This window comes from Pyxicephalus adspersus, chromosome 10 (assembly GCF_032062135.1).
Source record: "Pyxicephalus adspersus chromosome 10, UCB_Pads_2.0, whole genome shotgun sequence".
NCBI lineage: Eukaryota > Metazoa > Chordata > Amphibia > Anura > Pyxicephalidae > Pyxicephalus > Pyxicephalus adspersus.
The window spans coordinates 12,955,965-12,981,948 of NC_092867.1; the positions used below are offsets into that span (position 1 = coordinate 12,955,965).

Below are 25,984 nucleotides of genomic sequence, written 5' to 3' on the forward strand. Positions count from 1 at the left end.
GAACTGTCACAGACACACTCCGCAGGGCTTTTAGGGTCCTAAACTTGCTGTTTCTGCTCCGCCATTATTTTCTGATCACTGATCTTTCTATCTCTTTCTTGTCACTTATTCCTGTTCTCTGTCTCTTGTGCACTAATACTCGTACAATGCGCTCTGTTGCACTCTGTGCTTTGACCTCATCCACTCCCTTGTTTCTGTGGCCCTATGTCCCCTGTGGTGGTGTCTGTGATGTGCACCCTCCAGGCTAGCCTTGGATGACGTCATCCGCCACAAGCAGCTCAACCTATCATCCCGTTTTTCACCCAGGGTGGCGGGGGAAAACGATTTCCTGCAGACGGTCATCAACAAAGTCATTGCCGCCAAGGAAGTTAACCACAAAGGTCAAGGTATGTGCTTTCATGCAATATTAACATTGTGACCCAGTCGCAGCGAGAATCCTCTCTGCTGTTCTGTAATTAAAATATCACTGTACCAAGTGGAAGGTTTTTATTTTAATTAAAATAAATAATTGCATTCTACAACAAGAAGCAGATAATTTCTCACCTCCACAGGAGACGTGTATTCAGTTGGTCTGTTAGAACAAATCTCATTATCATATAAACTGCATTCATTTTCATGGCTTTGTCCAAATAGAATTCTTCAGACGTCTTCTTATGTCAGCAATGCTGAAAGACCATTGTAGCATTGTGAGTTAAAGGGAATCTTTTCTAAAGCAAGACTTGAGTGAGCTGATTTTAGTAAAAATTGCTTATTTTAAAGCCGTTGTTCATATGGATATAAGGGCTTCTTGGGCTGCCTCATCCTGGAACATGATTGGGTGGCCCTTCCATGGAAGTTTACATTCATGGCCAAACATAATCAAATTAAAACTTGGTAGCACACCCTTTGGAAGAAATAACTGATGTTAATTGCTTTCTGTAACAATCAATGTCTTTTACATCTATCTACAGAATTTCTGGTCATGACTGTATTTCAGAAACATAGCTAGCATATTATACCTAACCATTGATTTTGACTTTTGATATCGGCCTTCAGTATTCAGTTGTACAGTAGGACTAAGGCTACGTACACACATGCAATAATTGTCGTTTAAAAACAAACGACGAGCGCCCCATCGTCCGATAATTTTTAACAAAAAGAGTGCAAAACGGCGCCAATGAACGAGGAATGTTGCTGTAAACTAACTGGCCCGACGGATCTGATTGGGCGACGATCGTTCGCTATCTATTGTGTCTACGGTCGTTCATGGATTTTTCTGTGATACACTTTCTCCTGTACATGTCACATCCTGCATTGTTTAAACGATGGTATCTAGTGTGTGTACATTATTGGTGGGTTATATTTGAACGCATCGTTGATCATATCATTTCAGCATTTACAGAATTGTGCACAATATGATTGTTCAAATTAATCGTTGATCGGTCATTAATCGTTTGTTTTCTAACAACAAATATTGCACGTGTGTACGTAGCCTAAGACTAATAATGGAAGAGGCAGCCCATTGAGGTAACTGGGGCTCTTTTTTGTGCGGTGATCTCTGTGAGCATAATTACTGAATGGGAAAAGAGGGGTGACTATATCAATGCAATGCTGCTCATTCATTGTTCATTCACAGTCTGGGTCCTGTACCAAGCAATAGTGTAGTGTGCAGGTTGTAAACCTTATTCTATGTGACGTGGAATGGAACAGAATTACATTTGTATGTGAATATAATTGCTGTCCTGGAGCACAGCTATAAGCCTATTTAAGTAATGTAAATCTGTTGTAATTCTAAACAACTGAATCAGAAAAACCAAAAATAGAACAGAGGTAAATAAAAAATCGTTTTCTTTATGATACACTTCATGCTACTGAAAACTTGAGTGAATGAAGGTTAAGATGATATCGAGGTAAACAGCATTGTGTAAACTTTTCATTTCCCCTTCAGGTCTTTGGGTCACCATGAAACTGCTGCCCGGTGACATTCATCAGATTCGTAAGGAATTTCCTCATCTTGTAGATAGATCTACAGCTGTTGCTCGGAAAATGGGATTCCCTGAAATTATCATGCCAGGTGCGTTTCATTACATTATTGAATGTGAGGTTTAAAAGTATGAAGTGGTAAAGAGATACAGATATCCATGTATTCATATAAAGTTTTTAATATGTGTAACACAAATTTTTTATAATTGTTTGGTTTCTAAAATATAAGCTATATACAACATTATATTCCATACAGAAGTATGAGTGTGCTAGCATTTGCCTTGCTGAAATGGTCAAACTCTACAAAATCAATAAAATATATCCCTGAAGCTGCTCTGTTTTCATATGCGGTGTCCAGGCATCCTGGTCATGCCATACCTCTACACTGCTTGGCCTGTAGTCTTTGAGCAACCTAAACACTTCAAGATTTATCAGCTTCTTTGCAGAAAAAGATTAATGTGTTCCAGCACCAACAAAGCCTGAGCTTCTAGCAGATGACCAGTGGAATGTCTATGGCTTGTAATTGCCAAAATACAACCCCAGGAACTTTTTTAGTTTTTTATCATTGTAAATTTGTGGTTAACTTTTTTTTAAGTATATTTTCCCCTTTAATACTTAAAGTTTTGAACTCTTTCATAACTTGAAAAGTTTAACATTCTTTTTTTATTTCAACAAAAGTGTGGTTATGTGTAATTTCACACAAAAGTTTTAGAATTTTAGATATGATGGTCTGTTGGATTCATTTCCTTTTTTGGAGAAAATGTAGCCCAGAAGCAGAGTGTGTAGCTTCGTGCTGGCCTGGTTTTCTACTTGGTAGGTTTATAAGCCATGAAAGCTCACTGATGTTCTGCTATTAATTATGCATGAGCATCACCACAGCAATAGAACATCCTGACTGTTACATTAAACTCTAGCAAGTAGCAAGGCTTGGGGTTTTCTATCTGGAGGCTTTCTTTTCATCACTTGTTCTTAAAGGAAATTAAGTACAATGCAAGTTGCTGCTTGATATCGGCTCTTCAGAGATTCCACCGTCAAGTCTGTGTGGAAATGTGTTAATAACTTTCCATCGTAGACTTGTACATTTTCTAAATACAGCCTGTGCAGCCTGTTTTCTAAAGTATTGTACGCATAACCAAAATTACCTTTTAGAAGCAAGTAGATATGTCTTCCACAGTTCTACTGGGTGATTAAAGTTTTCTTGGGCATGCACATTTAGGCCAATAAGGGCATGCTTTTAGACAGTCCTATACAAGCCCAACGGTGAATAAACAACTAATTCAGCTAATTCAATTGGCTTATAAGTGATAATCATTATTTTATTTTTATAATTTTCAATATTATTATTTTTCTATTCCTTTATCACTCCTGATAAACTATTTACAATTGTGAGTAATCCTGCTGTGATTCATGACCATGCAGTTGACTGGTATAATTGGAATCATGATTTAAGGATGTTTTATTTTCCTGTTCATGAATAGGTGCTATTAAAGGATCAATAATTCTAGGTTTACCCTCTGCAATTTGTTGGACCGTTGTTAAAAATCTTCTGAGTGCCAAAGGCATCATTATCCCCACAGTGTTTATTTTCTTTTTAATTGTGTTGTCAGTTATGAAATGTGACTGTCCTCTTCCATGTAATAATGTGATGTGATGCTTGGTAGGAATAGAGTACGACACATACTGTGGGTTTGGCTTGGTCAGCTTTTATTGTACTAAAGCATAGAAGGAGTCTACCTAGCCTTGATTTATGAGCATAGCCAGGCTGACAGATCATGCGTTGAGTATACATTCCACAGGTCCTGCAATCAGATTCTGCACCATTGCTGTGACCTTCTGAACCAGTATAGCTGAAATTTTGCAAAGATTCTGGGTCTGCAACAAATTAAAGCTTTTTTCCCTAATTTACTGGGTTTTAGAACTTAAAGCTGAATGTACCCTATACCATATTTCCTAGTTTCAAAATCAATGTTAGAAGCCCTCCTAAATTTATGGTCGAATTTTAACTTGCAGCATGTATAGCTAGTAGTAGTCGGCTTTTAACATTTTATCACTCAATCAAATGTCAGCTCCATTGTGTTTGGAATATACCCCAGCATTTAGAGTCGCATAAATCACTTAGGCACCTTGATTCAGCCAGCACTGTATTTGTCCAGGCAGATATTGGTTGTCAATGAACATAAAGTATAAAGGTTTGTGAAAGCACCCAATAATACAATTATTGTCAGTTACTTATATTGCCTAATATGCTTACACTAGGGCATACTTTATAACCAAGAAAACGCACTCTCATCCATTTATTTACATGCTAATGTTTTTCTGATAGAAAAAATAGACCATGCGTAATGTTTGAACACACTCCTTTTTAGACGCATAGAAATTAGCCACCATTGGCAATTGATCAAAAAATCTGTTCAAAGTCTATGTAGTTATTGGAACAAGGATATGGATAGTCAATATTTTTTTACAGCCCATTTTATAAACTGTAAAAAAAGTTATAAAAAATATCTGTTTCTTCTGTTTTGATACACATAATACCATAGGACTTGAGGTCACATAGTAATATATTATATGGTTTTGAACATTATGTGGTGCAGGACTTTGATACAACCTGAGTACAGTAAAGGTTAGAAGCTCATGCTGGGTGTAGTAATGGAGTATTGGATTATGCTTTGGTGTTCGATCCTGTTATTAGACCCCGGCATAGTGATGTTAGTAGGGAGCAAACTGAGGTCAGTGACCAAGATAAATATAATGTGATTCTCTCCGCTTAAGCATTGGAACTGTGTGAGATCTGGACTGAGAATACTAATCTTTTTTGAGTGAAGTGCTTAAAGCAGTAGGTAGTAAAATGTATGTACACTGTATTTTTGTCTTTGATCTGCAAACTTAGCTAGAGTAATTTACTGTAGCAAAATTGTTAGCAAAATTTCTGGCTTTAACAATGTATGGAAACCAATTACCTTTTAATTATTTGGCAAATTTTAGGTCTGAAGCATCCTGTATATATTTTTTTAAGTGTTATATTGTGTTAGGTTTACATACAGAAAATACCTTTTGGTCCTAGCAAAACTCCAGCAATTTTCTCTCTTGCTTCACTTTATATTCAGACAGTATCAAATTAGAGAAAACATGAAAGTCTGTTAAGCAGTGACATTATTTTCTTATACTAGATAGGAATTTATATGGCTAGCTTTATTGACCTGTTTTCTATCCAGGTACAATGGAAGAAAGGAATCTTTCTTCCATTGTTAATTCCCCCACCTACTAGATTGTAAGCTCTTAGGGGCACGGTCCTGTCCTGCAGTGTCACTGTCTGTATTCGTTTGTCATTTGCATATTACACAGGGCTGTACCTGTTTAATGTACGGCCCTGCGTAATATGTTGGCACTATATAAATCCTGTTTATTAATATTAATAATGATAACTTAAAATGTGCTCCTACTTTGCAGGTGATGTACGCAATGATATCTATGTCACTTTGCTCCAGGGCGACTTTGACAGAGGCAACAAAACCACAGCCAAAAATGTGGAAGTCACAGTGTCTGTGTTTGATGAAGATGGGAAAAGATTGGAGGTATTGTATTTTTACCAATTTCAAATCCTTCCAGGAAAAAGCCTTTTAAAACATTAGACATACCTAATCTGTATAGTACAGGTAATCTTTTCACTTTCCATCCTTTTTATATTATTTGAGATTTCCCCTTCAAGCCAAAAAGTCTTTACGCCTTAATGCTATTAATGTCTTTAGTGTCTTTCAGTTTTTTTTAGTGCCTTATTATAAGGATGGCTGTTTACAAAAGCTTGGAACACACTGAATGTATTTGTTATGTCCGACTTTCTTTCAAGAATGTGATATACCCGGGGGCTGGGGATGAAGCGATTTCAGAATACAAGTCTGTGATCTACTATCAAGTAAAGCAGCCTCGCTGGTTTGAAACTGTTAAGGTAATAAAACGAATGTGAGATGATTTTACTAGATTAATATGTTAAGTTGCAAATGCAAATCTAATATTTTTCCAAATTATTGATACTAATTAAAATACATTTACCTACAACACAACAACAATATATCAATTAAAAACATTTTTTTTAATTGAACATAGGGTATTATTATTATTATATTTGTTTTCTATCCACAAACCAATTTTTAGCTTGAAAGCTTCGGTCCGGTCACATATAAAAGTCCGGTCACATATAAAAGTCACAATTTGTGCAGGTATATATATATATATATATATATATAATTTTTTTTTTCCGAGCAGAGTAAGTTAATGTGAATCTGCTACTGTTTAGCTCGTAGGGCAAGGAAAAGCCTGCACTTTTCCAATTAGGTGTGTTAAGTGCAAATAGCATGCCGCTAAAAGGAAAGAACAGAGTGACAGTGATGAGCTCATCTGTGTGTTGCTTTTTCATGTAATGTCTGGGATTTGGGAGGTTACCTGTATGTGAACGTGAATCTACAGCAAGGGAAGGGCTTTGTAAATTGCAGGGCCGGATGACCAGAATTTAAAATGGTTTGTAATTAAATATTTGCCTAAATTTGTTTGAGTGTGTATGGAAGGTCATGTTACTTATTTCAGGCACATTGAATATTAGGGTTTGGACCATATGATGACCCCCTACACAGCAACATGAATATTATAAATATTTTGGCAAATTTAAAAAAGGTTGCATTTTATTGCAGGTTGCAATCCCTATTGAAGATGTGAATCGCAGCCATTTAAGGTTCACATTTCGCCACAGATCATCTCAAGAGTGTAAGTAAAACATTTGGGGCTACTCACACTTGGAGCCTCTCCATACTGTGCCACATGTACTATTTTCTTTCAGTCTACACTTTCAATCCATAAACAGTGTCCCTCAGAAGTGCTATAATGACGTTTGGTAGACATGTGGCAACATAATAGATTTGGCTGCATGTGAAACGATCGAGCTCCTCTAGGAGGGAATCATTTTTCTACTATTGTATTTTTCCTAGTTTATTTAAAAAAATATAGCATAAGGCTTAGTACACACATGCATGCCAGCTGCTAATTTTGTGTTCTTTTGGCGATCAATCTGTGTATTTCCTAAATTATTGCTTGATTTTGTTTGAGATTGAAAGTTATTGAAATGCTAACTCAATTGTATAATGTTATTTACCTAATTGCTTAAGGAGTTATATTGAAACCCTAATCAAGTCAAAAATCACCCACAGTTCATTTGTTGCTTTAAAATGTTTAAAATAACCAACAGCCTGTTGCATCAGAAACTTGCTTTGCATGAAGCAGCAAACCATTCTAGTTAACGGGGTGGTTACTTTGTTGCAGCATGATGTAAGCCAGAAGCTATATAACGCTTGGCCAACATTTGTACCAGGCAAATATATATTTTAATGTTTTCTTCCACAGCTAAAGACAAGTCAGAGAAGATATTTGCTGTAGCATTTGTAAAGCTCATGAGATACGATGGAACAACACTAAGAGACGGAGAGCATGATCTCATAGTTTACAAGGTAATGCAGGTTGCCCTATTATATTTTAACAGTGTAAAACAAAAAGTTGATGGACAGATTTTCCTCATGTTAACTTAATTCCTGAATGTGTAACATATAGCAACTTATAACATGTATATAATCATTTTGTAGCATCATTTTTTTTCTTTACGTTTTTAAGATTAGTTATTAGCCAGGTTCATTGATACACGACTTTACTAGCCAGTAGGAACAGACAAAAGAGATGGACATAATTCGGGCAGTATCTGGCAGTGATTTCATATTACTTCTCGGAAGCCTGGACTTCTAGGGTGCTAAAAAGTATTTTTGATATGCGTAGTTGCTTGCATTGCAGTGCAGCCACTTGTTCTGTATCTGTAGGCTGATATGCTTATTAGAAATAAAATAAAGATGCCTGCCTCTTGGTTAGGTTTGTGATTTGGTTCTTTTTCAAACCCAAGCTGGCACCTTACTTAGCATTTGGGTGAAGTCTGCCGAGAAGTAATTTCAACATATTTCTCATACTGCTTCAGAAAAAGCTGTTTACATAATAAATAAGCTTTACGTCGTATAAAATAGATTTGTGATTTACATCTTTGTTAATCATAGCACATGTTTTCCAGAATTATTGGAAATTATTGTAACATTTAATTGGAAATCTATGATTGTTAGAACAAACCCATGTATCACAAGTTGAGCATTAAATTATTGTTGCAATTAAGGGAATTATTCATAGAAATGGAGGTTCTGGCTGTTTCTCACTGTGTATAAAGTATTTGTTTACATTTTTGGAAGATCTCTCGTTCTCTTAATAAACCTTTTGCTTTTTAATGAACATTTTATGATCAGCGATTTCCTACTGCTTAAGATTTGATAGAAACTGCCTGTGTTTAGTTTTGACTTTACAGCATTTAGGACCAGATTTTTCCATATCGATGTTTTATTACCAAATTTTACATAAAGCTTTTGTTAAACTTGGTAATCTTTTTTTCATAAAGGCGGAGGCTAAGAAGCTTGAAGATGCATCGACCTACCTTGGCCTCCCTGCCACAAAAATTGAACTGGAGGAGAAAGGACACACATCCCTTGGGAAGAGCATGCAGAATTTAGGCAGCTGTACCATCAGCAAAGACTCATTCCAAATATCAACCCTTGTCTGCTCTACTAAACTCACCCAAAATGGTAATATGGGCTTTGTTAAAGAAGATGTTGTGTCTTTGCTAAACCAAACCAATCCATTTAACAGAAAACCTGTTTACTTTTTTACTTCTTTCATTTCTATAGGATTGGGGTACCTATTTATAATAAAGTAGTGATACATAACAGGTTACGACTTCTTATTTACTTTTTTCTGATTACCTTTTATTCTACCCACAGTGTTTTTTCAAGTGGTGGAGATCAGTGATTGCCATACCATAATTATCCAAACTGAAGATCAGGTGCTTCATTTTAGTGAATGGAGTATTGACACCTAAACTTTTGAAAATGCTGGTTGCCCAGCTGATATTCTGACCCACTGCCCCACCCCGTATACTTCTAGTAACTGACCTGGAACAAGGATGATGACGTAAAGTCGGAGGCTTTCATTTGTATACTTTTTGTTGTTTAATAATTTGGGTCTGTTAAATCCAGACCATTAGGTTGATGAAAACTATCATTTTCAGGAGAGCCATAATGGTAGCCTACATATTTGTTTCATAACAGATTTATCAAACAGTAAAAATAAGCAAAAAAACAAACTTTTTTTTCACAAGTAAAATTTCACTATAAGAATGTAAGACTAAATGTTCAAATGTCTATGTGAGCCCAATTTGTAAGGATCTGGTATAATTGACAAATATGACATTTTTTGTTTTCTTTCTATAGCTGTGTCATTTAAAACTTTTGAAATGATGGTTTTCAAACAGAGACAAACTTTCTGGTGTGGGTGAGCTTTTGCCATTACTGGCAAGTATGCTTTGATACCTGCTAATTATGCAAACACCTACCCTTTTCTTACTCCCCCCAGTGATGATATGTTCAGTGTATACAACAAATAAAAAAAATTACTAGGAGGCAGCAAAAACATTGCTTGTTTTTTCTGCCAAAAAACCTCTAGCTCCTAGTGACTTTCCTCCTATTATACCTTAACAAAATATCATAGAACTCCTTTTTAATGTCTAGTGTACCTCAGATTCAAATTGTTTAAAAGGTATTGCATTTCAAAATATCTAAATTTCCCATTTGATTTGCTTTCTTAAATGAAATACTTTCCTTTCTTTCAGTGGATTTGTTGGGTCTTCTAAAGTGGCGTTCAAATACAAACTTACTGCAGCAGAATTTGTGTCAGTTAATGAACGTTGATGGAGGAGAAGTTGTTAAGGTAATCCACTGTTTTTATCCAATCCTGTTCATTTTTGTTTGCTATTTATTGATTTTCTTCCCTTTAATTATTAATAATATAATTAATTTGTAACAGTATAAGTATCTGTGGTGGGCTCGCATGTTATTTTATTTGGAATCACTCCTTGCAAGAAACTTTGGGGATACCTGGTCCTAAAACCAAAAAGATATTTTCTAGTTACAATAATATAGTATGTAAAATTCAATACAGTTACTGCTATATGCTTTTAAAGTGGATCTTTGTGATCTTGTAGCAAACATCTAGAGCTAACTGCACCCAAGAAGTATTCTGAAAAATGTATCCATTGTCCTACATTTCTCTTAGAATTAGCAGTGCACATACTCTGCTAATAGCTTTACATCTCTTTATCCACAGTGTAAAGTCTAAGGCACAGTAGCCTTTGACTCTTACTAGTCATAATGTGAGATTTAAGTTTCTATTGAGAATGCTCATTGTTCCTGGAACTTTACAAAAAAATTACCACTTTGTATATGCAGACCTTGCCTTATCACTCCTTACTCTGTCCAACTGGTTCCAAATACACAGGGCTTATGGGTATGGAGGAGCATGTAACTTATTCAGATAATATGGTTTTTGGACCTAGAGGACAATCTCATACTAAGGTCACATGGCTGAGGGGCAGCGACACTGCTTAGTCAAGGCCCTGACACAGGTATACATTTTGGTTACAACGTTGGAGGAGAAAAATGCCAGGGAAGAGTTGGAAAGGAGAATATCAGTCGGTGAATTTACCATTGGTTTACCTGTTTAGTCTATTGTGTCTTACTATGATCATTTAATTTTTGGTAGGTGCTATTCAGGTAAATTTGTCTTCTTTATTGCCTTCAGGCACAGCTCCCCCCCGTCATTTCAAGCTTTGCCTCTCCCACCTATAATTATTGCTATTTCTTACGTAGCAGGGAAAGTCTCATCATTGTGTTTCATTGTCTTGTATTGTATTGTTATTAAAAATCCAGCAGGAAGAACAGTCAAACATATAAAGCACTCTTTGTGGGCTTCCACTGCTTCTGACATACACGACACTACTCCACTGGCACAACGGGAGGCTGCAGAAGGACTCTGCACCCTAATACCATGTATTTACTAATAATAATAATAATATTTTCGACATGTTTTTTGTGTGCCATCTGCTAGATACAGGATATCCTTGCAAGAGATTTATAATGAGTCTAAATTGAAATCACACATTGCATAGGTTTTCTTAAAAAAAAGTTTTGTTTTCTTTTTCAAAATGTGAAATGCACTACCATTTTCAAAGAAGCTATTATTTTTCAGTATTTACCTTTAACAAACAAAAGTTTTATTTTTAGATCTGGTTTAAACATAAATGTTCTGCCTGCAGTCAGTTTAATATTTCCAAAAAGTATTGTGTACTATTCTAATTTACAAAATGTGCCATAAAGTTGACACAGAATCTCTATCTGTAGTTCTTGCAGGACACTTTGGATGCGCTGTTTAACATCATAATGGAAAACTCTGATACCGAAACATATGATATATTAGTCTTTGATGCCTTGGTAAGTTCTTGCAGAGGAAACAAAATAATAAATGCAGTGCAATATTATTTGAAATAATGTTCTTCCCTGTAGCTTTTGTTAACATTAAACAGCCATTGTTTTGTGTTGTCTGCATTATGATGTTTACTGTAAGGTAGGAAACGGCCAAAATTGATATATTAGGGTTTGCAGAATAGCGAAGCAGGTCATGTTCTATTATGGTAGCGATAGACGTGTGAAGAATAAACTAGAAATATGATGTGCAAAATTTGTCTACTGTTTAGAACATTTAAGAGTAACTCAGAAAAAGAACCATATTTTACTTACTGCTTATCATCAGAAAAAATAGGTACTGCATCATGTGAAACTTATTTACTTTGCAGTTAAAGGATCGGTGTATTTGCTAAAAAAAAGTCCTGATCAGGTTGGATAAGCCTGCTGTCGGATATAGGTTAACAAAAGTGTATACTTCTAGGGAAGGGTAGGAAATACAAATGGGGGTTTACCAAGATGGCAAGTAGTATACAGTGATAACACCCCTTTATTTGTACAACTACAATAAATAAAACAAATTTCAGTAATAACCCTAATACTCTTTAACAATACAATGATAATATTGTAAAACCTCATGTCCAGACTCCTAGTTCTATCTATATATATATATATATATATATATATATATATATATATATATCTCATCCAATACTTTGATTTATATTGCATTCATCCCCAACTATGATAGTATTTCTCAGTTATCATCCTACTAATTATTGCATCAGCTTTTAGTCCTTTTTATAAATAATTCATGCATCACATAATCTATGGTACATATAGTCTTGTTGGTTTCTGACCAATATAAACAGAACATCCTCAGATACACCATCTAATATGTAATGAGCATAGTTTCATTACTGAAAAAGAGTCTTCTAATGGGATTTCAGTTCCTGTTGATATAGATTCATGCCCAATAGTTCTTTCTTGGTTAGGCTTTTGGGAATTAAGGCAAAGAGCATTGTTTTGCTAGGAAAATAAATCAATGCATGCACGTGCAGTTGTCCAGCCTTCTTGGAGAGAGGATTAAAGCAGCTCCCATGATAAAAAGATTTTTCAGGCTTTTAAATAATGGTTTAATCAGACAGTGATCCTTCTCATTTCTCTCTAAAAGAGGAAAGCATTTGAACAGCACATGAGCAAGACCCTTTGTCCCCATTTCCTAAGACTCGCTCTAGGTTCCAAAGTAGGAATGTTGCTTCACAAGGCACTAATAACCATCCTTTGGGTAACATACTTCACTTAGCCCTGCAAGAGGCGAGGACAGTCATGGTTCTGTTCAGCAGACAGGGTTGACAACACTGCCAGGGATATCAGCACAGCTAAGACATTGTGTTGTCAGGGACATAAACAATTTTTTTCATCATAGCCAAAAAAGCGAGAATCCTATAAAACATATAGATTCAAGGGTTAAAAATGATCAGTTCCCAGAATTCCATAGTGCTCAGGGAGTTTTACACTGCATACTAGCCTGGTAGACATTTAGAAATCTAATTTTTTTAGTATTGTGACTTCAAGAGTATGCTGATAAAAATGAGAATTAAATATAAGTTCAGCTATGTGTGAGTGAATGTTGGAGAATTCAGTTTGGTACCATGACCATGACCATGGTCTTGTCTGTGTTGTCATAATTATCGCCTGTGTGTGTTTCCTGTGCTTCAGGCCTTTTTTTGACAGGTTTAATCTGCCTGCTAAAAACATGCATATTTTAAAAGTAACTTTTTTTTTTTTTTTCTGGAAGCTGTTCAGTGGCCAGCTCAAATGGCTAGGTCAGATTGTAAGGTATTCTAAGTTACATTTAAACTTTCAATTTTCAATATGGATTTAAGTTTTTGGTAGAGTTCCTGTCCATTTCCTCTCTAAAATGGTCGGCCTATTATACTTCATCACTGTCATGCGATGAACATTTGTAAATGCTTCAATTTACTTATGTATATGTTTGTTTCAGAAAACTGACAAAAGTACTGAAAAACTACGTGGATAATGCAGATAAACCTGGTATCACAGAACAAGTATTTAAAGTAATGAAGGCACTGGAATATATTTTCAAATTCATTGTACGCTCAAGGATTTTGTTTATTCAGTAAGTATATTTTTACAGCCAACTTTTCTTTTTAAAACACTTTATATAACTTTGCTAAAGCTGTTCCTAATACCTATCCTACACCGCCTAGATCACATGGAATACAGCTACCTAACTATACTAAGGAGAGCTTTTGTATTGAATTATAAATAAGATTAGTAGATTAAAATGGCTGCCACCACCTTTATGCTTTTTATTTTCTAAATCCCAACTCCAACATCAAGTGGTAAAAATTCTATTGCCCTGCAATCAACGGAAAAACTTGACATAATAATTAGCGTTTCTCTGAAACTTCCCCCCACAAAATTGCAGGCATGATCCAGCAGTGCTTTTCATTTGGGTTGAGTTTCCTTCAGCATCATTTAACCTAGTCCTGTGAACCAAGGCTTTATAGACACACCCTTGTGGGAGGCATCATCAATCCACCCTTTGCTACCTGTGCACCGTTTCTTGTGGCATCTGGAATGGTCTACAAACAGTTTAAGATGACCTGCAATGTCAAGTGCTCAGACAAAAATATATTATATATTATATATTTTACACGGTAACAAATGGGTTTTCAATTTTGTAATTGGGCTTTAAAACTCATTGATTAGATTATTCACATTCTCCTTGCAAATAAGATGCTTCAGAGTTCCTTCTGAGATTAGACCTGCTACTATGGTCATTGACTTGTGTGAGCTAAACAAGGAGAGCTAGTGCACATAAGCCCTTGCGCATCAGCTTCTACAGGTTCTTACAGTGATCTGCTTTTGGACATTTTATCATTTCAAATCAAGCTTTTTTTAGGTGTCAAAGTTTTTTTTTTTTTTTTCTTTTTTTTTCTCTTCTAGACTTTATGAAAATAAAGGAGAGGCTGAATTCATGGAATCTTTGCTACAGTTGTTCAAATCAATCAATGAGATGACAAGCAGTCAGACCGATCAGACTGTTATAGCAAAGGTAAATACAGTTATGCAGGTTTGGCATGGGCCTTGCTTTTATGTAATTTGCTGATATAACATCTGGACCTTTGTTATCTTACATTATATGACTTAATGATTGTGGATACCTAACCATTACCTGTAGGAGACTGTTAGCCATTCCATTCTAAATCTATGGGATTACTAAGGATTAATCCTGAAACTTATAGTATAAAAAGGTGTTTGTAAGTGCTAATACTGTTTGTTTTGGTCTTGATCCAATGGCTTAATTACTTTGAGTCAGTACCCAGAACCAAGAACAAGTATACAGGTTCTAACACAAATATTGTGTTAACATGGTGGTTTAGGTAAATGTATGATCTTTGAATATGTTGTGCTAGGTGTTATGTGTTTAAAAGATGTTAAAACAAAAAACCCTATGGCATTTATTTGGCAAATTTAAATGGAGAGCATGTTTCACTATCGTAGTATGCTATCTGATTCCATTTCATTGCCTGCATTTTATAGCCCATTATTGAAATGTAGGCTGTGCAATGGAGCCCAATTATCTATCTAATGTAGACCAGAAAACTATCTGTGATTGGAGAAGAGGGTTGGTCATTGACAAGTCATGTGACTTCATTCTTCTCCTAGATTTCTTGTTTCTGCCCAAAGAGTGCTAAAGCTCATTAGTAAAGAATACTACTTTTTAAAGGAAGCCTTATGTATGAATTAGCAAGTGTTCTTTTCATTTACAGTTTATCTTCCATAATTTCCCCCTCTCAATTTACCTTAATGGCTTATTTCTATTATTTATGAAAACTTAAGGCTTATCTCACAAAGCATAACCCCAACTGATTCTTGAAGAACCTTAATATGCCGTTGTTGGCTTTGTGAAGGAGCTTTCTCTCTTAGGGGTATGGTATGGTCAATGAGTTTGAAGGCCTGTAAAACTATTTCTTTCTTTTTTTTTTTTTTTACATAAAAGATGATGGCTGGTATATAAATTGATAAATTGAAATAAAGTCACAGTTGTGATACTATCTTTCCTGCTAAAGGGTGTGTAATTGTCACCAGCAACTCTTGCTCTATATGCCATCGTAACTGCATCTGAACAAAATTTCAAATCCTGTGGCTTCTATTTAACAATACCCCTGGGCACTTTCCTTAATAGAAGCGAAAGCTGCAGGTCTGTGGTACAAAAAGTGAACATGAATCCATCTAGCCAACAGAAGATCTGTAATTTCATAAAACTCAGGCCACCAAAAAAACCTCTATGTTGTGTATATAGCTTTCATGTCTATCGAAGGATCTGGTGGCAGGATCTGCTAAAGTTTTCATGGGTCCCTCTCTCTGTTAAGCTGGTGAGACGTCACAAAGGATTCCTGGAGCATTGTGTTCAGGTACATACACACATTAGATAATAGTTGCATAAGCCGAATGTTCGTGCTCATCTTGGGAAAAGCTCTGGTGTGTACAGTGGTCCCTCAGCATTGTTCATTAGTCTTTAGAAAGATTGATGAAAGGCCAATCAGGAATGACTGCTTTGCATTTTTTTGAAGGAGAGCTCAGTGGGGTGCCCCTTGATCATCATCCACCTACTCCTCTCCATATAACAGCACTGTGTGTACAGCACTGAATTATCTGTCACCGAAAAGAATCGCTAAAGTTTCCGGCCGCAATCCTCTTACTTTAAACCTAGGTATGACCGTCTATGCTAAAGACCTGGGTTATACATCATAGTGCCTAATTTGCATGTTACAAGTTCAATCATCCTCATAAACATATTAGTTGTAAACATAAAAAGCAAAGTGTGGTTATTGGTCTCAAGTTTTGAAAATCAAATTGGATTACTTAAAACCATAAGATTGCCATCGGTCTATTCATAACAAATAAGTCCATAGATCATAGATAGATATAATGGAATAAATTTAACTAGTAAATTAAATGGGTTGAGAACCTACAACCTGGAACAGAGAAGAAGGTCCTACCCTAGATGATGGAGGTCTAGTCCACATACGAGATCCATGGGTCCCATAAGTTACAGAAGATTGCCATTTTATAGTTGAGCATGCAGCTTGATTTGCCAAAAATAAGCTAAATTGGATTATGGCTAATGATGAAGTCCACATGGATAGAGGGTTACTAGGAAAGCTGCATAAATAAAACTAGACTGTTACTTTTGAAATAATTTTGTTATTGTACAGCAAATGTACAATTTTAATGATTTAAAGTGTTTAAAACTTGAAGAGAACCGCTGAATTCCTGACAGTATTTTAGCAACCGGATTACCCTACAGGTCTTATTTTGGATCGGCCTACTTTAACCCGTTCACTCATTCTTACATAATCCTTATCGGAGCAGCAACAGTGGCATGTAAACAAAATCCTGCCAGCTGCATTAGCAGTGAGTTTGTTACTTTCTATAGAGTGGCCTTCAGAATTCATTTAGATATGACCAGGTGGTTGTACAACTGCTTCAATCACATCTACAGGCTTGGCAGGGGATTGGAATGTATGTAAAAGCCACATCCATTTTTGTTCTGGTTCACATACCTTGGCTCCATTGCTGTGCCAGGGAGATGTCTACTACCTTCTATTTCTACTTTTCTGCTAATTGGGTGACCAAATTATTATCCATTGTCTTCATGTTATGTGAACAGGTAACCTAGAAAGTCGAGCCGAGAAAAAGGTTATGTGCGTGAATAATGGGAACTGGTTGGATTGAATTACAAAACCTATTGGCAGATGGTAGGGTAAAAATATTTACTTCAATGTCTATTTAGCGGTTTGTTGCAGTAAACCTAGATATATATTATTTCAATGCTTAGAATTTTGTTAACCAATATGCGCAGGTCCTGACCGTTATTCCGTTTCTTTTTAGATGTATTTCTCTAATTTTCTTCCTGCTCCATCAAATACCCATATTATCAGGCCTTTTGAGATTTGTGATCAGTAGAAAAGCCAAGCGTTTCTTCCCCCATGAGAATTATTCTTGTGCCTTTGACTGTTATTACCGTATCCCGTATAGAGTCTATGCAGATGGATTGTTGCCTGTTAAAATGAAACCATTTAACACTACAGGACACGTGATAGATTTCTCTCTGACTGTGATTAGCTAACAAGGAAGAAAAAAACATTCTGGAATAAGCCAGCTCCCCATTGTTTCTACAAATTAGGGGTGGGTAGGAGATATTAAAAAAATGGCATTTTAGAAATTTACCATATCCTTTGGTGTGAGTTGTAGTCACATTCAAAACTTTTATAGTGTTTTGTAAGGAGTCCTTTAATGTTTCTATGTAAATGTAAGTTTGAGTGTAAAATGGTCATTATTCTGTGTGGGTTTTTGAACGTTCAACTGTTTATTTTTTTTATTTATTTATTTTTACTTGTTTATATAGCGCTAACATATTACGCAGCACTTTACAAAGTCCATAGTACTATCACAAATTGTCCATCAGAGGGGCTCACAATCTAATGTCCCTACCATAGTGGTATGTAATTAGCACAGTGTAAGGACAATTTTGAGGGAAAAGCAATCAGCTTAACTGCATTTTTTGGCATGTGGGAGGAAAAATGTGTGCCCGAAGGAAATCCACACAAACACAGGGAGAACATACAAACTTGCATATATTGCCCTACTTGCAAGGTGCCAGCCGCTGGGAGCCACATGGGATCACCTGGACCTTCCCCTAATAGGAACAAATGTGCAGAATGCAGTAGTTTTCAACATAAAGTCCCAAGTCATTCTCTTGGAAGATCATGATAGCTGAGGCCTTTTCAGTTTCAAAACGTATTGAAGCAGTTTATAACTGGGCTTTGTAAAATATGTTACAAATGTTAATGTTCGTCCTTCAGATTCACAGTTTTTGCCTGTCTTTTTTTTCAAGCTTGTTATGACAGGATCGCTTTTATAGATTTTGCAGTATGTTGAAGCATATTTTTTGATCTAGAAGTTTTCCAAAGCCTTATGCTCCATCTCAGCAGAAATTGTGGAGAGATCTGGTTGCAGCAGGCATTATGGGCATGGGTAGATTTTTCGAATTCATTCACTCCTTTGAGGTTGAACTCTGTGTGCACAAATTCACAGCCAATCGTTTGTAATTTACTACTATATAGACCAGTGTTTCTCCACAAGGGTTCCATGGAGCCCTAGCGCTCCTCCCAAGATTTTAGCAATGAGCAATTTGTTGCTTTCAGGTCAATTTAATGGATGCCAATTATCTCTTTAGCTGTCTAAGGGTGACATTATTCCCACTGGCCAGCAATGTAAGAGGCATTCTACCCATTGACCACCACACTAATATATTGAGAGTTGTGGATGTAGTTTTTAAGAAGAGGTTCCCTAAAGACCTGAAAGTTATTTCAAGGGGTTCCCCCATGTTAAAAAGGTTAAGAAATACTGATCTAGACTAATGAAAACTTAGCTCAAGTTGCTGGACTTAATATATTATCATTGCTTAGTTATTGCTTGGTTATTCTCTAATAGCTTTTTATTTAAACTGACACCTTGAATTTACATTACAAAGCACCTGTTCACTTCACACAGCTATTACATCCACATTTTCTAATATAACCTTTAATTTGTCTTGATTCCCAGCATGCTAATGACTTTTTTTTACTCCGCAGAGGATTATTTATGTAAGCAGCTGTCATTTGAAGTTGAGAAAGTGTATCCTCTCCAGCCTTGGAGAGCTTTATTAAATCTCTCCAAGCCCATTGCATGCACTGTTCCGTGTTGAATCTTTATACCAGCGGCATATAATGCCTGCAAAGGGTCCTTATTGAGCCCCTTATAGTCTCCTAACTGATTTTTCTCGCTTCTTCATTCTGCACTGGGAATGTAAGTTTCAGTGGGTCAGGGAGTTGGGCTTTTTGCAGAGACACTTCATGGGCATGGTAAACAAAAAAGCACATATGAATCTTTGAATAAATTATTTACACGAGTTTACAGAAACAGTAGTTTTCCTGTCCAAAGGTAAGATAGTTTACATTTCTTGAATATGTTGTTCCATTTGTTTCAAAGAATACCTATTACAGAATTGTAGATTGTTTTGATTTCATGCCTACTTTTAAATTCTGTTACTTGTAAACAAAGGTAGAAATATCTTGCCTCAAGGTTTTCTCTAGCGTTTGCCATACTTTGCATTTTGTAATTTATCTAAACAAGTTTTTATTATTTTTCGAAATATATATTTGTTTTGAGGGCGTTAAGTTTCTTAAAAACATTCTCTGTCATGCCGGTTGAGTAACGTTTCATACACTTTAGACTCCAAGATGTTTTTTAAGATTTTTATTACTTAATACAAATTTCTGTAGAAAATAAAAGCAGCTTACTTACCTTTTTTTTTATATATATTTTTTTTGATATGAAGGTGCAGAAAATGTCTCTTAAGATATGCATACAAATTATTTATGGCATTTTAAAATAATCGTCTTTAACAGTACATCTGATTGATGATTGATAGTAATTTATTTTTACTTTTCTGAGAGGTGTAGTTTGTGGGGGGAAAAATGCAACTTGTAATATCAAACTGAAACCAGTGTTTAATTTGTATATACTATTCTACTAGTGTAGTCATAACTTATGGGCAATACTTTATTTGGGGACTTTAAAACACTGTTTTAATTGTGCAATATAAACATATGTATCTTTAATTAAAAAACATTAAAAAATACAATAGCATTTTTCAACCCCACCCATCAAGTGAAACAATTGCACTTCCTTCTTGGCACATAACCACTATTCCTTTTATACATACTAGTTTTATACACAAAAATAATTTAATATTTTTTATGTACAATTTTAGTAGCCCTATTAATCAAGTCTGACATATCCAATAAAGCATATATATTTTTTTTTACCTGGGCATAATTACAATTCTGTACAATAATAATGAAAAATGCACAATTCTTACACTAGCTTCAAATTATCACATAGTGATAGAAAAAAAGCACCTTCTACACTATAGCTGTTTTACCTTGACAACCGCCTAGCTGTATGTGTTTTTCTTTTTTAATAATTTAATTTTTTCAATATAAACCTTTAGCATCCTAACCGCTTCATTCAACTTTTTAAAATGGTGTTTGGGTACAAAAACCTAGTACATAGTATTTATATTCCAGGTTGAACACTTTAAATGATCTTAATTAACTCTTGAAAATATAAAACAGTGCTTGCCACATAATTTTGTCTTCAATTTTTCCTTTGCAGACATAAGATATTATAAATTATTTGTATAATAGAGCATTTCCAAATGTAGCAACCAGTTTTCTATATTATACTTTTTTTCTGCCTTTTCAGCATTAGTGGTCTTATAACTTTGTATGTTGAACTATTTTAAATCTAAACTTTTGTTAAGTGAAATTGTGTTGCTAGATGACCTTATGGTTTAAACATTGCAAACCTGTATACAGCTATAATTATTTATATAAGCAAAAAATATATATAGATTTTTTTAAAAAGCTTTAAGTAGCTCTCCGGGAGGCAGATATCTGAAAATTATGCAGAGAAAAAAATTCTAAAGCTCCAAATAAACATAGCCATAAGGCATATTCCAGTATTTTGAAATTGATAAAAAGGTTACATAAACTTTCTTCTAGCTTTTTTTTAAACTTTCAAATAAAGTTTAGCCATAGGATGTACTGGATACTGCAAAACATTTTTTTTTGTAATGAGGGGCACACAACAGTTGCATCAATACTTACTGACACATTTTTCAAAATTCTTAATACAATCAACTCTTAAGATTTCAAAATGTTTTTTGATGTAATACTTGTTATTTAAATATTATCTTATTTTTAATTTCAAATTAGCTAAAAATATTATACATAATTGGATTTGTTTTAAACTAGCTGACATAAAATAATGTAAATAACATTTTTCTAAATCATAATGTTTTGTTGAAAAAACAAAAATCTGTATATCTTTGTGACCTACTGTAACAAAACATAGCATCAAATTAAGAAAAATAAATAAATCTTGGCTTCCTATATGATGGTATAGCATTTGAAAATTTAAAATACAAAACATAATTTCAAGACCGACAATATTCCAACTCTAGTTATAAAACCTTAGTTGGAACTTAAATATATATTTTAATAGTTTGGGGATATTTGTTTTGGGGTACAAAAACATTAGAAATTAGATCTAAGAAAACAGTGTCCCATAGCCTTGACCCTGTCAACGAACAATGAGATTAAAGGCATGTTCTGACTTTGGGATATGACTGGCTTTTTGCACTTGCTCAAATTCATTGTCTTCTCCAGAACATTAAAATTAACATGAGAATGACTAAAATCAATTATTCGGTAGCACGGGAAGGCAAATACACACACTTAGTCACATCTTTGAGATTTTCACTGGTCTCCGACCACTTGAAAATTTGTGCTTTCTCCGGATTTTGATGTGCTGAGAATTGCACATTTCCCCTGCTTGGATTTCACAAGAAAATTTTAAAATGAAAGACCCCTTCTACTGTAAGGCTATAATCTTTCTTCGTATATTCCTTTTTTAAACATAAAGGCTTTAGAATCCGGAAGCAAATTATATCTGTTGCTTATGCTGAACCAATAGGAAAAAAGGGAAGCAATTCAAACTTCCAACCAAATTATTTTTTTTTTCTTCACATTTGGTAATTCAGAATTCAAATCCAGATTTTGTATCCCAAAAACTGAAATGCTAGTAAAAGTTGGCATGTTGTGAATTTTTTTATTTTATACCTTGCTCCTGCGAGTTGAGTTGCAAGTATAAAGGCCTTTTTGGTACGCACAGTAGGTATCTGCATACTGCCCAACCATTTTGCTTCTTGATAACATCAAGTTAACAAGATTCCTTTTTTGAATGAACTGTTGGATTTCACACATGTGCCTAAGATGGCCCAAGGCTCAGTATTCAGCAGACATAGCTAAAGAAACCAGAGTTTCCATCTTCCGTGTTTTTTAGATTCTGTTTTGGATTTTTGCTTGGGAGTTGATGTGTAACTCTCGGCAGGGTAAGGCAAAGGTGCAACCTGAGTTTCCTCAATGGGATGGAGTTTTTTCAACACTGGTTGGAGTTTGTCTTCTTGCTGTTTGAAATCCAGTTCAACACTAAAATGTAAAAGACATGGGAAATAAGTTGAGTATTTCACTTCTGCAATAATTATTTGATGTAGAAATAAAACTGATATAAAATGAAATGATTAGCAAACTATTATTGTAGTGCTTCCTTTTGTTAGGGTGACAAGCTCAATATTTTATATTTATAATCACTTCTTTGTGACAATGATCTCCAAATAAAGGGCTAGTGTAGACCCTGACCACTGAAATTATGTTATGAATCCAGTGTTCAACTCTGTCCTCAGCCACTTCCTTTCTGTATGCACTTCAGCAATAAGTACATAACATTTCTCAGGGCTAACATTGCTGATGATGAACAGGCAGTTGTAGTCTCCAAGGTATGCTCGTGTGACTAGGTAACAATACAGGAGAATATCTTCAAGACAGGGACCAGGGTTGTCCCCCTATGACATTAGGGGCATGAACAAGAACCTTAATTGCAGGTCTCCTTTCAATGAAAGCTGCAAGTTTTAAAATATGTAAAATTATTACATTTACATTATTACATTACATATTTAGATTGATATTTACTGTAAGAAGTGTTCAGACTGTCATTGATATCGTTATATGAAATTGCAATGTGCCTGGTTGTCAGACCAGCCAAACAACTTTATTATTGTGAGTTACTCACTCAAATGTAAGATATCAGACACAGCTCAGACTTCATTAGCCACCTGCTTGTTCCAAATTGGTGATTAATAAATAGTATTTCTATACTTGGCACCAAACATTTTATAAAAACATTGCAGCCTCCATATTTCTCTCAGTACACAGCTTCCTTTAAGAAAAATAATAAACTGGTTGTTTCGATTTAAACTTTCTTTTATAAGTTGTCAGACAGCATATACAGCTCAATGTTTTCAGCGTTAACATTTATTGCAGTTTTGGGGAATTGTGTTGAAAGTGTACACATTTCTTTTGACATTTAATGCTCAGTAATTGCTGCACACGGTTCTGATCCCTCTCTTAAATGTGAGATCAAAAGTACAGTCTGTCTGTGTGCCGTTGCGTAACTTGGCTGATTTGAAAAGGAAGAAAAAAAAAACTGAAAAATTAGATACTGTCTTATAAAATTTTCTAGTGTAACATATGTTCCTGTTCCTGGTATGAAATCAGATTTATCCCGTAGGTAAAGCCAATGCGGTTGAATTTAAAGAAGAACTTTAGGCAAAAGTAATTTGTCTTTATACCTTACAGGGTACATAGAGTATATGTTTCTCTAGGGCAGAATATTATAGTAGTATCTTTTTTAATTTTAGCTGCATATGTTGTCTGACAATTTTTAAAAGAAAGCCTAATTCTTATTAACCCATTTATTTATTTATTTATTTTTTCTAAACACTTGAAAACAATTTACAGCAACAGAGCAAAGCACATTAATCTTCAAAATCTATATGGAGTTTTATAGTGGGAATTAAAAGGCAGATTTCTAGGCAGATATAGAATACACATTATATGTAGCTTTGTTCAATATTACATCTTTATTTTTATTTTTCTGTTTTTAATGCAAGCAAAGCAGGTACCTGAATTTGGAATCAGTGTTTTAAAGTCTCTGTACAACAGAGTTCAGACTGGGTGTGAAATGGTTGTGCTCCAGTGCTCAAATGCCAGCATTCTAATAAAGCTCAGATGATTGCAACAGGAAACAAACTTTCATTTGTTTCCATTGGCTAGCAAATAAGCACTGTACACAAAGCACTGTTCTGTTCTGGAGGATGGGTGAGTGGTACCCCGCTGCCATTTTCTCCATAGGAATGCAGTGTTTATTCCTGATCCACCATTCATCAATCCACCACAGCAGAGTTGATGAATGGCATCAGGGGACTAGTGTACTCATGTCAGATTTTTGCCCAAGATGAGCACAACGATGATTGTGACAATCATCTAAAATGTGTACATAGCTTATGAGGAGACAGTAGAGTGACACAGATGAGCTAATCATGTTGCTTCTTCTTTTTGCACTGTCCATTTACAGGTTTTGGAATGGACAAGACCTTTATGTGTTAGCTAGGGGTATAATCGCCCCTCCACACAATGCAGAAAAAAAAAAAAAAATCTATGATTGTCTTCTCAGCTGGACTTAGATTTCTACTTTTCATCTCACTTACTTTGGGCTTTTGGATTAGAAGCCTAAACTAAAAAACACCATTGTTTTTGGCAACAATTTAATCTCATAGGAAGTGGATTGCATTTCTAATAAGATATTTAACAGGCATTTTATGTACTTGTCTGTAGTTCAAGTTGGCGCTGGTAAAGACAATAGCTTGATGTCAACTTGATTTACTGTGATGACAGTGAGGGTTTATTTCTGGAGCAAATATCAATTAAATTTGGATTTTAGGCTGGGAAAGGGATCAAAAGTTTTTTTCTCTCAGTCCTGTTGCGAACACCCTAAAAGGTGAGAGGACATCCATACAGATAGAGCAACGGTGATGAGGATCAATTCCTATATCTACAAGTCTACATTTGTCCTCTCCTCCACTGTAATAAATTGGTGATCATAATGGAGAGTTTGTGTGTATCATCTAATAAACTGATCAGAGTATAAAAGAAAAAAAAATGAAGCCAGTATGTGTATGGACTTGTCTAACGAGACATTCCTGGTTTAATGACTTGGGCTCTAACAGCTGCCATGATAATTTAGAAAAGGTTGCATATTATTGATCTGGAATTTTATTTATCTATCCACTAGTCAGAATAATTACACCCGCAATGTTCTAATCCAGTACTTCATGTGCCCTGCTGCAGGAAGATGTAATTAAGAGGTTTAGATTTTTTAAGCCTTATAATGTGCTAATTAAAATTGGAAAAAAGCAGAGAGTATCCTTTCAGAGCAGTTCACTTTTTTTGGTTGTCTTGGACACAAAGCAGACTTTGTAGTAGGATTGGTTAAAAAACATTTTTTTTCCTATTGGTTGCCATGAATATTGTTGTTTTTTTTCAGTCTTAAATAAAACTAGTTTATTATTTCAGGGCAGATATGTTGATATCTGTTAATAATTATACTTTTATGGTAATGTGCAAATCCGACAATCTAAGGCAGCCTTTTCCAACTTTATTACCAGGGAGGAACACTTTTATAAATTATTTTTTTGGCTTGGGGGTGCCCCTGCTGTTAATAATATTAATAAACAGTCTATATAAAGGGCCAACATATTATGCAGCGCGGTACTTCAAATAGGGGTTACTATATCCCCAGCTCATAGTACATTGGCATGGTGGTCAGTCAGAATATCTCTTACATTGCTGACCAATGGGAAGAATGTCACCCTTACAGATAGATGGCCATAAAGATCATTGGTGTCCGTTAAAATGACTGGAGAGGAACAAACTTCTCATTGCCCATGGGAACCTGGTTTAGGAACACCGATCTAATAAAACCAGGCTCGATCATTTTTAGCTCAACTTGTAAGTACATTGAATGTGGTTAGAAGGAGTTTTATGTCTGTGCCTCCACAGTTTAAAATTACAGCATGTGGGTCACAAAAGTTTTTTTTTTTTTTTTTTACAGTT

The 25,984-nt window shown here is 35.1% G+C and overlaps 2 protein-coding genes across 3 annotated transcripts in view; one reads left to right on the top strand and one right to left on the bottom strand.

Annotated features, from left to right (window-relative positions):
* Positions 1–233: 233 nt before the first annotated feature.
* Positions 234–11,629, top strand: LOC140339921 (dedicator of cytokinesis protein 1-like). Its single transcript, XM_072424837.1, has 10 exons — positions 234–386; positions 1,928–2,053; positions 5,413–5,537; positions 5,810–5,908; positions 6,648–6,720; positions 7,354–7,457; positions 8,435–8,618; positions 9,701–9,798; positions 11,268–11,357; positions 11,621–11,629. Exons 2-10 carry the CDS (start codon positions 1,942–1,944, stop codon positions 11,627–11,629), a joined length of 894 nt encoding a protein of 297 aa, XP_072280938.1. The 5' UTR covers positions 234–386; positions 1,928–1,941.
* Positions 11,630–19,061: 7,432 nt separating this feature from the next.
* INSYN2A (inhibitory synaptic factor 2A) overlaps positions 19,062–25,984 on the bottom strand; it is a 36,502-nt gene continuing 29,579 nt past the window's right edge. For both annotated transcript variants that reach the window (XM_072424447.1, XM_072424446.1), the window contains one exon: positions 19,062–22,462. In XM_072424447.1, coding sequence (XP_072280548.1) covers positions 22,279–22,462 — 184 coding nt within the window. In that variant the 3' untranslated portion in view covers positions 19,062–22,278. The remainder of the gene's footprint in view (positions 22,463–25,984) is intronic.